Source organism: Lutjanus erythropterus, chromosome 20 (assembly GCF_056507025.1).
Source record: "Lutjanus erythropterus isolate fLutEry1 chromosome 20, fLutEry1.hap2, whole genome shotgun sequence".
Taxonomy (NCBI): Eukaryota; Metazoa; Chordata; class Actinopteri; order Lutjaniformes; family Lutjanidae; genus Lutjanus; species Lutjanus erythropterus.
The window spans coordinates 25,229,460-25,245,749 of NC_139336.1; the positions used below are offsets into that span (position 1 = coordinate 25,229,460).

A 16,290-nucleotide genomic window follows, 5' to 3' on the forward strand; every position below is an offset into this window, starting at 1 on the left:
TATTTTCTCCATTCACTCTGTGATCATGATTTCAAAACAATCATGCCTAATATTTCCCAGGTAAAAACAACATAAGAAGTTAATAATCACACCCCGATTCAGGAGTTTCCTGGAAGCACTGAATGCAACATACTACGTCGCCTACGCATTGACGAATCACGTACGAGCCGGGGCGCCTCCCACCCTCCCTCCGCACGGTCGGAACAGAGCCGCTAGAGTGGAGACGCACACAGCGGAGTTCAGTCCATCTCTGCCCGCAGCAAGCTAACCCCGCAGCAAGGCCACTGCGGGAAGATGGCGACGGAAAAAACGAAACATGAAGGGAGAGTTAAAATTGGACATTACATTCTCGGAGACACACTCGGAGTGGGGACATTTGGGAAGGTTAAAGGTATGTCTGGCTGTCTTGACGCTTCTGCATCCTGCCATCTGAAAGATGGTGGCAATGGGAGCTTTTAGCTTAGCCGCTAGCTGCTAATTTAGCCTGCCTGCTATGAAAGCTAACTTGTCGCAACGCCAGGAAGGCAACACACTTGTTGTCCTGCTAGTTAGCTCAACTCGATTTTGACAAACGTGACGTTTTTGGGATTTAGCTGAATTTTCCATTGATAGCAATGCAATTTAAATTTTATGACATTAGCATCTTTTAGCCACTTATATTTCAGTTAGCGTCGGTTGCGTTGTGAGCTAGCCAGAGAGCCACAAGTCGCTTGACAAGACAGACACCGGGAAGTACATGGGAATATATTAATGAAGAGCATTTGGTCATTCCGATCTGTGTCGTTTCATCGTCCCTCTTTTTAAAGATAAAATAAGAAAGTTCGGTAGCTTATGCATTATATTTGGTCTCAACTCTGCCCTCATTATGAGTTGCATGTGCTATTAAGAGACAGTTATGTTTCTAGATGTATGTAGGGAGGGAGTGGGTCAAACCAGCCGAATCTACGCCCAGTGTTGTCAGTCCAGAGGGCGGTATGAGCAACATTAGTATGTAAATATACAGCTTTGCTTGCACCAACAGGTACTGGTCTAAAATACCTGTTGGATTTCAGAAAATGTCATCTGTGTTTGCACATATCTTCTTCTTAGACATGCCTCCATTTTCGTCGGATGTAATTGTTAAAGGCTAAAATCTATTCGGTAGGCTGATTTCTTTTTCACCATGTAGATTGTTTTGTCTCATAGGGACACACAATTAAAGGGATACTCCTCCCTCTAATCTGTACTAATTGTTAACTATCTAGATTGTTTTGGTGTGAGTTGCTGATTTTTTTGAGATTTCAGCCATAGACATGTCTGCCTTCCCATGATTGTAATGGAACTAGATGGCACTCGGTTTGTGGTGCTCAAAGTGCCAAAATAATACATCTGAAAAAGTTAACAGCAATGTCTTTTTCCAGAAATCATGACGTGGGCCACATTTAGCCCTGACAAATCCTGTTGTGTGTGCAAGCACAGACATTGTAACGCCTTTTTAATTTGGTGGTGTCTATATATACATTACTACTGATTGGGTAGCACTTGTGGCACACCCCCCAAACGAAAGAAGACATGTAAAAGCCCATTGCACACTGTTGTGCACCGATCTGTGGTAATGTGCCGTTCAACCTGTAAACCGTAGCAACCGTAGCAATGTTTTCAAACTGAGCGTGCCCCAGATTACCACTACCACTACTTTCTTCTGCATCACTGCGCAGAAGTAAGCGTGCATCTACTCATGGACGAGAGGTTACAGTTCAGCCCAGGCAGGTGTCATTACAGAGTTGTCATTGCAGTATTGGAATTTGTAACTTTGCTACAATACCTTGAAATATATCAATAATCGACACTGATTTTCCATACCACAGGGGAAAAACTGTGGGCATAAAATTGGATATTTTTATCAGGCATAAATGATAACAAGGCTATATTACGAGAACAAGAAACCTAACCCTTTTAGAACGTTTTTGTCTACTTAGATCAAGCCCTTAAAAACAACTTAATAAGCCAAAGAACTCATCTTAAAAATAAGTAAAGTTAATAGTACTCTATGTTAAGCACAACAGCATCTAAGTTAATTTACTTCTGACCTTAGTCAAAGAAGGCAGGGCTATTTGGGCACACTCCATATATGTGTAAACTTGTTGGGATAGCAGAGCGAATGAGAGAGTGCAGCTGGTATCAGTGTGTTGACATTGCTGAAAAAGGGTATTGAAAGCATTCAGTAGTGATGTGTGTCGATAGATTGAGATGCAGGCTTCCGTCTGTACTGTGATTCGGTTGAAAGAAAAAAAATTCTTACAGAAAGCTGCTCACTCTGGATTTTCTTGAGTCATAATTTCTGGAATAGACATTGCTGTTGAGTACCATTCAGTTCCATTATATTAGAGTGAAGACAGACATTTCTATGATGGATATCCCCAAAACTCAGCAACTCAAACCTAAACCGTCTAAATGAATAAACAGCACAACAGCAATGTAGTGGGAAAAACATGTATTTTTGATTTTGGAGCGACCTTTCCCTTTAAAGGCTGAAATCTCCTCTGTAGGTTACTTTATGTTTTCCCATGTAGTGCCTTCTGTCTCTAAGGAACACCATATGCAGTTCTAATATACCCCAATGAAGTCAACCAACCAGGCCCTCTCCAAAAACACAGTCAGAACAACCACTAGCTTTGTTTACAGTCAGTTAATTCCCAGTGAGTCATCTCTCCGCTCTGCACTGTTTTTTTTATTGTTGTAAGGAAGAGGACCACAGCATACTGGAGTTTTTTCTTTGTGATTGTGGTCTTGATTCGTGGAGACTTGGTTAATAGTTCACCAGCACAACTGGTAAATCAATAGCAGCTGTTTACTAACTCCCTGTGTCTAAGTCTGCCGTCTTCACCTCATCCATTCAGATGTTTTTCCTCTGTATGGTAGATTAGTTCTGATATGTCTCGGGTATGTTGTTTTCATGCTTTTCTCCTGCCTACTGCTGTTGCATATTGCTGTTATGTGAAATCCTTGCAGCATCAGCTATGGTTATTTTCATTTCAACTGAGTGATTACATCTTAGGTTTAGATAAATGTTAAACCTTATCAGTTGGGAACATCCTTCAAAAACCACTGACTAAACCACATCCTCGAGATAGAAACAAGCTGTTTGCATTGTTTATTTAATTAGTTAATAGTTAATGGTTTTAAGTGTTGAGTGCTCTTGTTACAGACAGATATTTCAGCACAGATGTACTTTTTGCCTTTACAGGGTGTCCATGCTGTCTAAAAGTCTTAAATCCAATCGTCTGAATTTTAGATCTCAAAATGTCTTAATTGTGATTTTGACGGGCCTTTAGAAATTGATAGGATTGATCAAGTTAATGCTACTTGTATAAAGTTGCATTTTTCAGTCTGACTTTTAAATGTGTTTTTGGAAAAAGAAAATATATTGATCACGCTGTAACAGCTACAAAATGAAGCCAACATGGGACCATTAACCTCTAATGCAAACTGTGCAGCCCAGTCAGAATATATTGGAGCGCACTGAGCTAGTGTGCAACAATGTGCTGTGTGGCATCTCCTTATCAGAAAAATAGCTGGTTCAGATTGTTTCTGTTTAGCGCCTGTAATTCTGGGACTTTTTCCCCAGTATGGATGTGAAGTAGGTCTTAAATTGCAGTAATGGCTTTAAAACGTCTTAAATTTAACTTGTTGAAACCATCAAACCCTGACTTACCAACACTTCATTGCATTCTGTTATATTTGAAGCTGCTACAATCAACATTTTTATATCAACAATAAGTGAAATGACCCTACAGAGAAAAATGACTTGACTCTACATAACACCTTTATCTTCCTTTAGCTCAGTTTGGGTTTTTTATCTTGCAACTTTACTGTTTTGGTACACTATCTGGTTCTCAGCATCATTTCCAGATGGAGTAGGCAGCTGTTATCAGCAAAAAACTTTGGTACAGCTACTACCTGCCAAACACTTAACAGCAAACAGACAAAGTTAGCGACTAGCTGGTAAACATTTATGAGCTTAAAGGCCAGTTATTTCCCTCAAGAGTTGGTGGAGTGTGTGGAGGCCAAAGCAGACAACAGCGCTAAAAGGAGGGTGAATAATGGATTTACATTCATCAGGTGGTAAGGCTGTCGGAAATGTTGATACTTACATAGTTTGTCTGTGTTGTAATTGGCATTACTCATGCTCATTGTCTTTTATCCTGCAGTGGGCCAACATGAGCTGACCAAGCACCAAGTGGCGGTGAAGATTTTGAACAGGCAGAAGATCCGCAGTTTGGACGTGGTGGGAAAGATCCGCCGGGAGATCCAGAACCTCAAGCTTTTCAGGCATCCTCACATAATTAAACTGTAAGTCCTAGATTACACCCTGCTCGCTGTTCCATAATCCCCCCGCCGCCACATTAATGCCACCCACTGAGCTATTTCCAGACTTTAATGGTGTGTTTTAGAATACATCCATCTAGGACAATATCTGTCTGACCCAGTCTGCTCTCCCTTCACTCCTCGGCTTTATTGCCTGTTATGGTTATCCCCACTGTTGACCTTTCATTTTAATGGAAAAAAAGTGCTTTATCACTGTCTTTCGTGCTGCCTTGCTGTTTGACCTCTTCTTAAATTTTTGTATTCACTAAACGTTTATGCACAGAACTGTACAGAGTGTGCAGTTTTAATACAGCAGGAAAGGCTTGTCTATTCAGATCCAAGGCAAACATATTATCTGTCCTGTTTTAAATAGTTTATTGCACTGCTACTGACAGCAGTTGCATATACATCACTGCATGATATTGAATGAGTCATTGTATTACCTCATATATCTGAACTGATTATGACAACAATCATAGGCCAGCTCAGTACATTGTTATTACTTTAATACATAAATGCGAGAGGTTGGTCAGAGGTTGCATTAGACTTTCCCTTTTCCATCATAATCTACTTTTTTTTTATTTCTGTTTTTTAATGCTGAAACGTAGCCAATTTCATTGCATTTGGTTTTTCAAAACAACTGAATCACAGTAACATTTAATATACAGATGAAAACTTACAGATTATGCCTTTATGTCTTTATAAGGGCACGGAGAGAAAGGATGAACAGAGACACCGACCATGCAGCTACTTTTCATGTCAGCAGTGGAGGTCTGCTGACAACACAGCGCGCTGCCGTTGGCTGATAAACATAGTTTTAGCTTGCTTGTCTTTCATCCACTGCATTGATCCCTTTTTTTCCATGTTGTTTATGAACTACATTATTATTATTATTATTATTGGCTCAGTGTAGCCAGCTTGGTGAATTTCACGCTAGGTCTAGCAACTTTTCAGCCCTTCTAAGCACCTCTGTTTCTAAAACTTGCCTGGCGTCTTACTCAGACCATCAGGGAAAGGGCAAAAAATATATTCTAATATATAATTTAATGTAATTTATTCTCATGCTTGCGGCTCAGAGTAATGCAGTCCATGGCTCCTCTGGAGATGTTGTCAGGGCCTCTGTCTCTCTCTCCACTTGCACTGTGTGCAGGCAGTCAGGTGTGGCATGTGGGGCAAACAGCGTCTCTCACTCTTTCTCTTCAGATCTCCAGAAATAGTTTGTTTGCTCTACTCATTGCAATATCTGATGTCCGTGTAGTGAGTCTGTGATTATTCTGAGTTCTCTTTTTATCGTTTGTATGGCTTAAGGTGATCTCTCCCTCGCTGCAACTGACATAACCACTCGTTTCAGTAGATTGCCCTCAGTGTTTTAATCTGTCAAAGTGAAATGAAATGGATGGTCTTCAGATTTTCTGTCAGTGTTTAAAAAAAATGCCAATGACAGGAAATATTCGGTTAAGGCGACCTCTGTGTCAGGCAGTGATGTTAACCACAACTAGTCTAAAGTAAACACTCCATTTGGCAACACAAAAAATGCTGTGGTGGTACACTGGTGCTGAAAGAGTTACTGATCTAAAAATATAGTTAGGAAATTGCAGAGGTACTTCCTGCCTGGTATGTGAATGTCCAAACACTGCAGCAGTGCCACATTTAAAGGGTCATTAAACTGACCAGGAGGTGTGGCTGATTGCCTGAAATACCAGCTCCATGTCATGCATGCACAAGAATGTAAACTCTGTTTTGTGTGTGTGTCTTTGTGTGAGTGTGTGTGAGTGAGAGAGAGCAAGGATGAGATCCCATCTCTGACAGTGTGCACAAACACTGGGGCAGAGTGCAGAGCACTGCCTGTCTAGTCTGAGTAACGTCTAGTGAAGACAAATGGAGCAATATTACACAGTACTGCTTTGCTTGGTGTACAGGATGTTTGTTGCAATCGTGACACATTAGATGAGAGATTAGTCAACATCTGCTGAAACTTCTGTAATTTTAACTTTAAGATGCATTTGTTTATGTAGACTGCACCACAGCTACTATTGCATTTGCCTTTAGACAGACATGTTATGAATGGACTAGAACTAGTGAATGAAGATAAGACAGACAGTGTTTACCTACAGTGTCGTTCAAATTGTTATTACAGTACTAGTCAGAGCTTCAGGAGTTACTGTGTGGTTTCTTTGCTGCTGACATACATTTCAGTTGTCCCCTTTGATTTTTCTGTGACATTATGTTGAATGTGACAGTGGCTTATATTTAAGCATAGCCACATAACCAGTGTAGTGTAACTAGATGTAGGTATGATAGTTGCTAGTGTGGATTCTGAGGTTCAAACCGGGCTATGCAATATGACAATATAAACTATGTGATGATGAAAAATATGAAACTTGTTGTTTCATATTGTGCTCAGTCGTTTATTTTATTGTGTCGCAAGTCACACATTTTTTGGCAATGATTTTTGTCATTTGGAGGATGCTTTGCATTCTTCCACATGGTATGGATGTAGGGATGCACCGATCAACTGGTTTTCAGCGTGACCGGCCCTGACTGGTGATCAGCTGGTCAGTTTAATTAATGTGGATAAGGAGGAAAACTATGGGATCATAAGTGTTTCATATGGAATATATTGTTCTTAAAATGCTCACTTCAGACTGACACACAAAAGCCACCCTGGCTGTGTGACTGTCCTCCTGGCCAGGGTTGAAAGTGGGTTGAACACTGCCCTAATTATAAGTTATGAGCACGCATGACATGGTGCAATTGAACGCAGGCCTGTAACGTATGTGACATGGTGCCTTATTTCAAGGCATAAATATGTTTGATATCATGTTTAAGTTATATTGTTGCTGTGTCATTTTACTGGAAATGGAGCCACATGCACACACACACACACACGCACACACACACACACACACACACACACACACACACACACACACACACACACACACATGCCATGGGCCTGAACAGGTTTTGTTCTTGTTTTGTTGAGACATAGGGATCACACACCTATTTCCTTTTGCCACTTATAATGTTTCTAAAATATTCCACAGTTGGATTCCAAATGCAGGAGATCTAATAGCACACCTTCCATTTTTTTTCTTTGTACAAATGATGAATTAATAATGCATAGCTGCCTATTTTTGAGCAGCGTAATATCCGCTAATTGTTGATGGCTCTCATGACTTAATCTTTTTGTTGATGTCTGCAGGTATCAGGTTATTAGCACCCCTACAGATATCTTCATGGTGATGGAGTATGTCTCAGGAGGCGAGCTTTTCGACTACATCTGCAAAAATGGAAAGGTAATGCATTATGATACTGGAAAATGTTTTATAATGTGGTATAATGATGTGCTGAATTTCCCTTCACTCTTTCCATCTTGTTATACGTAGCTGATGTTGCATATTTTATTATCAGTGAGAGGACCAGAGCACAGAAATGCATTATATGCTTGGTGTTATTGGCAGCATTTTGTGCATATACAATAACCTGTGAACCAAAAAACCAACACTGACTGCAAAAGATATCAAAACACAACCCAAAGCACTGCTTAGCCAGCTGTAATGTGCTGCTAACTGAGTCACACTGAAGATGTCACCTAATGGATAATTTGTAATTTGACAGTTGGATGAGAAGGAGAGTCGTCGGCTGTTCCAGCAGATTATTTCAGCTGTAGACTACTGCCACAGACACATGGTGGTGCATCGGGACCTCAAGCCTGAAAATGTGCTGCTGGATGCACACATGAATGCCAAGATTGCAGACTTTGGTAAGTGTGTCTCTGTACCAGAGGTGTTAAGTTTTTGACCACTTACAGGGCTTTGGAGCAGTGTTTGTATGAGCCAGTCCCTGCTTTATTTCCTTCTATGTAGAGATGCAGTGATTGCAATTTTCTTGTCCAGTTCCGATTTCAGATTTTGTAAGGGTCTGATCTGCTGATTCTGATTTTGGCCAGTTTCCGATTTTCATAACTATATTCACAGAATACACAATTTTTGTAAATTCACTTTAATGTAAAATTAAATTGGATCTTCATAAGAAAATCATGACTATTAAATTACTTTACATTTTCTCCAGAAGTGCTCTATTTTCTCCAGAAGTACCACCAAGCCTTATTATATTATTATATTAGGATTATGTACAAGAGGGAGCATGATCTCAAGAGACCTCTCAGGATCTCACGGTACCTCAGGGTGAATGTGCTTCCACATGATCTCCTGTGGAAGCAGATATAAACAAACTAGACTGACACGGTGCAACACTTTGCTGAAGTAAAGTTTTGCAACAAGAAAACCCGGAGCAGAAGCTAAATGAGTGTGCATGAGAAAATGTTGGGGGAGACACGTCAACACGGTCTCTTTATTCTTCAGCCACAACAGGAGGTGAGAATTTAACTGTCAGTCTGTGAACAGTAGAATGCTGCTGGCTAACATTAGCCTGAAGACCTAGAAAGTTTACTGTTTTTGGGCGACACCATCCACTGCTCAGTCTCCTCGTAGGCTGTCTGTCTTCTCTTTATCCTGTTCTTGGAATCTAATGTTGACTTCATGCTGACTTCATGTTGATTTCTGCATGTCTCAGTGTGTGGCTGTGACGTTACTGGTTGTGTTGCTGCATGCAGGACAAGACCATAGTGCCGAGCATGTGTGTGAATTTGACTGGTACAGAATCTGGTCATGCTGAAAACCGGTCCATTCCAGTCTCTGACACCTCTGAGGTCACTGGAATATTTAGTATCTTTATTGGAGTCATTTATTTAAAATTTGCCACTTCTCTGTTATATTTCTGCGTATTTTTGTACTTTGTACTGATTTACTCTCACCGTGAGATAAAAAGTTATTGGCTCTTTGCTGGGAGAGTGTAGAAGCTGAATTAAGCAAGACAAAGGTGAAATTAATATTAATTCTAGTTAATCATTTAACAGAGTCTAATTAAATCACTGCTTTACTTGCGTAGCACCATATTGCACTAATTCAAAGGTAAATGTCACCAGGACCAGCAGAATGAGGTGTCCTAAAGATATCAGTTTTTACTTTGACATGATGTACAGCAGATTCAGACCATATATTAGCAACCAAGCCATAGCATCAAACTATTGACATGATTTAGTGCAGTGTGTACATAATACAGTATGTTAAACATTTCCTTCAAAGTTGGTAGAGACTGAACATAGACCTAAAAGAGAGTGAATATTGGACTGACATCAGATGGCCAGAAACACAACTCCAGATTAATGATGATGTTCTGCAACTAACTGCAAGGATGTCTGAATTAAGCCACTTGTTGCTAACAGTTTCACCATATTATCTGTAAGAGTGATGATATATACCATAAAATACATGTGTACGGTATATAATGATGTAAATATCTGTGCAGGTTTATCAAACATGATGTCAGATGGAGAGTTCCTGCGAACAAGCTGTGGCTCTCCAAACTATGCTGCTCCTGAGGTCATCTCAGGAAGGTAATGTTTATTTTGTCATCAGTAGAAGTTGACACTGAGACAGAAATTTAAGCATACTCTGTTGCTACAAGATGATCCTGAATAAACAGAACCTAGTTAAATGTTGATTTATTGTTTTCTTTTTTAACTTGTCCTCAGGTTATATGCTGGTCCAGAGGTAGATATCTGGAGCAGTGGGGTCATTCTCTATGCCTTGTTGTGTGGAACACTTCCCTTTGATGACGACCATGTGCCAACACTCTTTAAGAAGATCTGTGACGGGATCTTTTTCACGCCGCAGTATCTGAACCCTTCAGTAATAAGCCTCCTTAAACACATGCTGCAGGTGGACCCAATGAAGAGAGCCACCATCAAAGAGATCCGGTGAGTCTGACGAGATTAATTACAGAGTCTTGTTGTGTCTAGACTACAGAGCAGATTGCTTTTTAGTAGTCTTATTGGCACGGTTGCCTTCATGGTCTGTGGTTTGTCCCACAAAAATAATCCTCCTCCTCCTCCCATAGAGAGGATGAGTGGTTCAAACAGGACCTACCAAAGTACTTGTTCCCTGAGGACCCCTCCTACAGCAACAACATGATCGACGACGAGGCCCTGAAGGAGGTCTGCGAGAAGTTCGAGTGCACAGAGGAGGAGGTCCTGGCCTGCATATACAGCCGCAACCATCAGGATCCGCTGGCCGTCGCCTACCACCTCATCATTGACAATCGTCGCATCATGAATGAAGCCAAGGATTTCTACCTGGCGTCCAGCCCTCCCGACTCTTTTCTAGACGACCAGCACCTGACTGGTGCAGCTGTGACCGGCATCGCCAAGCCCCACCCTGAACGTGTACCCTTCCTCGTGGCGGAGACGCTCCCCAGGCCTCGCCACACGCTAGATGAATTGAACCCTCAGAAGTCCAAGCACCAGGGCGTCAGAAGGGCCAAGTGGCACCTGGGTATTCGCAGTCAGAGTAGACCCAATGATATCATGTCAGAAGTGTGCCGTGCCATGAAACAGCTGGATTATGAGTGGAAGGTAAGGAAGAGAACTTCATGAGTGAGGGCCATTTGGGAGAAAATAGTGGTTCATTTGTTGTAGTTAAAATACAATAGAAAGACATTGGGTTACATATTTAAACAGTTATTATAGTTAAGATTATGATGTTACTTGACTGCTAATTTGTGGTTTCTGAGTACCTTAAGAGGTACCTTTATACAATGTTTGCAAGCCAGTGCTGTGGATGCCCTGGACTGTGGCTGTATTGCTCCTTCTAAAATGAATTTACCCACACATGCCCTCTTTTCAGTTGGCCTTTGTGACCTTTATTGTGTTTCAGTCTAGTTTAATTAAGTGGTGAAGTGAAGAGTTTCCATTTAATTAACACTGCTAATATTGTATTAACTTTTTGTAATGTTTATCTACTACAGACACACCAGATAACTGCTTTAGTATGATACGGTTATCCCACATTGACTGTGGATATTTATCAGTTTGATAAATAATCTACAGTCTAATGCTGATCAGTCTAATTGTCAGCTCATTGTAGTGATACTGTTTTGTCTATTGATTTGGTCTTTTGTGCCCTACATTTTGGCCGGGTTGTTCTAACAAGTTATTTATCAAAGGGCAAAGTGGCCTTGCACTAAAAAATGACTTTATTTCAGGCCTGTCATTGTTTCTTCAACTCTTCCAGGTTGTGAATCCATATTATCTACGTGTGAGAAGGAAGAATCCGATTACTGGGATGCAAACCAAGATGAGCCTTCAACTCTACCAGGTGGACAGTAGAACCTACCTCCTTGACTTCCGTAGCATAGATGGTAAGTTTTAACTGTCAGTCACATTTGCAAAGGCATGTGTGAAAAAACACGGAAAATGGATTGCTTACATTACATTTTGCAAAGTTTTCTAAAGATTACAATGTGTTAAAATTGACAAGATTCTGTGGTAAGCCCTGGATTAAGCTCCCACTATCTGAGCAGTGTTTACCTGGATTCTGTCCTGTTGTACGCTGCGTCATTGCAGACTTCATAAATGATTGACTCAGGGTTGAGTGTCAGTGCGCAGCGGTACCTCAAAGGCATATATGAGATAAGAGTGTTGTTACAAGCCATTAACGTAGCTCAGGAATGCTGTGTGAAGGGTATGAGACCAATTTTTGACTTCAGGCTACAGTAAAGTCTGCCGCAGTGTTTATGTTTAACTGCTGCTGTAACTGATGGCCTTGAGGTATGTAAAGCTGATTGAATTTGACATTAAAATCAAAAGCTGCTCAGAAATGCAGAAAATGTAGAACTGATTGTTGAGACGTTCTGCAGTGTTTCTGCTTAGACTTCATGGACCTTTGTAATAGCATGTAGAATAACATGTAATGTCTTTTTCATGACAGAAAATCAGTGCAAAAAATATGCCCATCAGTTATTTAGGTACATCAGTTTACTGATATTTATGTCATATTTTATATACAATAACTTATGTTCCAGACTGATTCAATAGATCATTATGTGGGCTGATCTGTGCGCTTTTTAGTGAATGGATATCATCTAAAATAAAGCCGATCCTTTCTTTACTACATTTTGTCCTCCTCAGCCTGTTGTAGCACAGCTCTCCTTTGACACAGCCGTACTCTACAGAGTGAGAATTCAAGCTACAAAGCTAATTATCATTAGCAAAGAGCATGCTGCCAGCAACAGATCACATCAGCTGTCGCTAATTAATGTTAATTGCATGTGTAACTTGATGGCAGACCAAAATGAAAGTGTTGGCTGGTAAAAGTGCTCTCTCTGCAGCCAGCGCCTTTATTCAGACAAAGATAATTTGTGAAGAAGCTCCACTCTGAAGCAGCACTGTACAGTCATGAGGGGACCAAATCTTTCTCTGGTGCCAGGAGAGGTCTTCTTTCTACCTGATCACATCACGTCTGTTCCAGGAGTCACATTCTGTCAGCTAATTCATTCATATGTCAATAATTTAAACTTGAAGCAGGACCGTCAGTATTTGGATCAAATAGCTCATGAAAATGGGGATAATGTAAGATACACCTGTTATTTCAATACATATTTAATCAACATTTAGGTAAATATAGGTATCTAATCCGATTCGATAAAGGACTTGGAAACAAAACAAACAATCTATCAGTTTTCTGTTACTTATCTGGGTTCAGGCCATGTTAACTAATTAATGATATTACTAGGAATTATTGTAGGGATTCAACAGCCTCCTTCAAGCACAGTCCAGTGTTGCAATATTCACACTTTTAGTTTATAGATGTATAAAGTCTCCCAACAGCCTGCAACTACTTATGAAAACTGTAAAGAGCAGGAAAGAAAAATATCCCAGACCTTTGAACTATTTAAAGACTTTTTTTGAGAGACTGCTTTTTAATACTTTTCAGGACTGAAATTAAAGTTTTTGTCTGCATGTGTATTTTGCGTCTTGTGTTCTTCAGATGACATGTTGGAGACTAAATCTGGAACTGCTACCCCTCTCCGCTCTGGGTCTGTGGGCAACTACCGCACCACTATTAAGAACGATGTGGACGGGGCAGACGCTACCGCTAGCCTTGTGCACTCCACCAAGGCCGCGGAGGGCTCCTTAGCTTCATCGCTGACCTCATCCATCGACTCGACGGGAGGCGGGGACAACGCGTCTGTCCCTCGGCCGGGAAGCCACACCATCGAGTTCTTCGAGATGTGTGCAAATCTTATTAAACTACTTGCACGATAGCTTGCAAAACAATCGCTAGCCTTTTTTCTCCTCTCCGAGTGTCTTTATAGCAATAAGCATGCAACCGATTCATGGCTCAGTTCATCCCGGCTGAGGATGAAGTGATTGTTCCATGGCACTGATGCAGGTTAGTGTTCCCTAAGAGGAAGTATACTGAGCTGGCAGGGAATGGAAGGGGTTACTGGGAACAAGGAATGACAAGCTACGTCATAGCTAGGACAGAACAACATTTAGGAGGGGGTTTTACATTTTTCTGATCAATTTAATAGCAAATGTCCCACCTATACATATATGCGCAAGTGATTACACTGAATTTTCTGTACTGTAGCCAGTGAGCACTGCTTTCCAGTACAGAGAGGATGAGATCAAGTTTTTGCCTGCAGAGAGGGAAGCCACACGTTGAGGGGTTGGCAGTCGAATAGGATGCAGGAAGCACTTTTGCACAAGTATCTTTTATTTCCTGCTGCTCTTGTATTTCTCTCAGTGGGGATCAGATGAGTGGTGCAGATGTATCGGGGCGCTGCACTGGCTATAACTAGGGGTTGTCGTACCCATCACATTCATTGGACTCTGAAGAAGTGCAATGACCCTTGTATTTCTGTCTTGTGTCAGGGACAAAAAAGAATGCTTCATCAGATTTATGTTTCTTTTTTTTTGAGAATCTGAGTTGTCGGAGACTAAATTGTCATGTCCTTGTTGTAAAAAATTTGTTTGAATCTGTCTGTCCCCTACATTTTTATATATAAAGACGTGAATATATTTATCAGTGCGTTAAAGTGGACGCAGTGTTGGTTCTATTGGAAATGGATTTTTTTTTTTTCTTTATTGCATTAAGATCTATTGCTGGATGGTATATATTTTCCTTTTTTTTACTGTCTGGTTTTTAAATCAATATCACAGTTTTTGTTTCCTTCAATCACAATTATTCTGATACTTGATTGTCTTTCCAGATTATTATAGCCTGCTTTTACCATTTAAGAGGTATTTTGCCATGACAGTCAGAATCTAGAAATATATCATTTTCAGTGTCACATATTAAAATGACAAGTTGCTTTTGACTTTTTTGTTGTATCTTCTTCTATCTCTTGTTTTTTTTTTTTAGATTTAAGGATTAGGATTTGATTATGATTACTGAGTGAAATGCCTTTTGCCTACATTCAATTTGTAAATGCCAATCCATCACAAGTGTACGCAGGCCTCATGGCTCAATTTGAAACTGAGTAGTAGCAATTACATGCAGTGCATGGACAATGTGTATTGGCAGATGAATGCATCAAAAATATTGCCATTTTTGGATATGTTTATGCTTTGATTGCCCACTCATTCCTCCGAAGGTTAACCATGGAAAAAAAAACATGTTTATTTAAACCTGAAACAGACTTGTGAGCTTGGAACTGCTGGTTAGATCACAATACCGATAAAAGAAAAAACACCTTACACACATTGAGATCATAAATGTGTGGCTGATTTATGTAAAAAAAAAAAAAAAATCTTACAGACAGAACCTGATACTTTCGAGCTCACAAAGTCATGGATATGTCTTTAATCACAAAGTACAATGCGTCTCCCTCCATTTTTTGTGTTCACAGTCTTAAAGTTCTAAGTGGTGTCTGTTGTTTGGCTGCCTTATCATTATCAGTACTGTCAAATCAGTTTTTATGTCCGTAAACGTTTGCATTCAGTGCTAGTCAGAATTATTGGCACCTTTTGCAATTTTAAGGGTTTAAAGTCCACCAATTATTTTGTCAGTGTTGTCAATTCACAATTACTGTTTGTTTAAAATTCACAGATTATTCTCAAGTGTTGGCATTACAAAAAAGCAAGAGAACATCTGATTATGTCGTTGCCAAACTGTAGACCTCAGTAACTGCTACTGCCTCTTAATTATGGCAATAGGAAAAAAAACAAAGCAAACTTCAAAAGGTTAACTTCTTTCCTCATCTTGATTTTTGTCTTCAGGTAATTAAACCAGGCTTTAAAGAACTTTGCATGTTCTCAGTGTGATATCAGACATTTTATTAAGACGTGTTAGCAGTTGCTGAAGTCTTTGTTTCCAGTGTTCAGCTCTCCACAGCTTTAAAAATTACAAATATCTCACTTGTACAAACAATTTTACATTACAGAGATGTATAATTCAACAAAAATTGCCAAGAGTGACAATAATTATGATCATCTTGTTTCTCTTGCTGTCTTGCGAGGCAGGTTTGGACTGAAATATTTAGTTGATATTTGACCTTTATGTCTCAGTTTTAAACTAGAGTTTATAAAATATAGTGATCATGGTCAAGAAACGCACACTATGGTTTTGGAAAGATGTTGTAAAACTAAACATTTTTTTTAGTTTAAAGGGCAGTTGCAAGTTCTGATTGCAAAACTTCTCATGGGATTCATGATGGGTTTTGTAGGAATGATGAATGTGTGAAACCGTGACCTTTTTGACAGCTTATGGAGTAGTGTCCTAGTGGACTGTTAGCAGATAAATTCTGTCTATTCTGTCTATCTGAACTGCTTCAAAGAAATATTGCTCTATTTTTGTTTGATGTGTAAAGGGACCCTACCAGATGGACCAGTGTAAATCTGAATGGACAGTGTTGAAATCGTTTGTATACACAACTGCCTAATAAACTGCTAAATTGCACACAATTCTGCTGAAGTTTTTCTGCATGTTTCTCGTCTTTTGACAGCTTTGAGATGAAATTAAGTCACATGAACTTGAAATATAGTGCCAATTCAACATCACAGTTGTGCAATGAAAAATTCAAAGGAAACATATA

At 39.9% G+C, this 16,290-nt stretch overlaps 1 protein-coding gene across 1 annotated transcript; it reads left to right on the forward strand.

Moving 5' to 3' along the window:
* Positions 1-196: 196 nt before the first annotated feature.
* On the forward strand, positions 197-16,159 carry prkaa1 (protein kinase, AMP-activated, alpha 1 catalytic subunit). Its single transcript, XM_084746308.1, has 9 exons — positions 197-391; positions 4,191-4,332; positions 7,553-7,646; positions 7,969-8,113; positions 9,721-9,808; positions 9,947-10,171; positions 10,312-10,825; positions 11,484-11,610; positions 13,239-16,159. The coding sequence occupies exons 1-9, from the start codon at positions 295-297 to the stop codon at positions 13,514-13,516; spliced, it is 1,710 nt and encodes a 569-aa protein (XP_084602434.1). The 5' UTR covers positions 197-294; the 3' UTR covers positions 13,517-16,159.
* Positions 16,160-16,290: the final 131 nt, after the last annotated feature.

Coding starts and splice junctions, on each gene's coding strand:
- prkaa1 (XM_084746308.1), top strand. CDS start 295: ATGGCGACGGAAAAAACGAAACATGAAGGGAGAGTTAAAATTGGACAT. Junction 7,647..7,968: donor ACATCTGCAAAAATGGAAAG/GTAATGCATTAT, acceptor GTAATTTGACAG/TTGGATGAGAAGGAGAGTCG. Junction 10,172..10,311: donor GCCACCATCAAAGAGATCCG/GTGAGTCTGACG, acceptor CTCCTCCCATAG/AGAGGATGAGTGGTTCAAAC.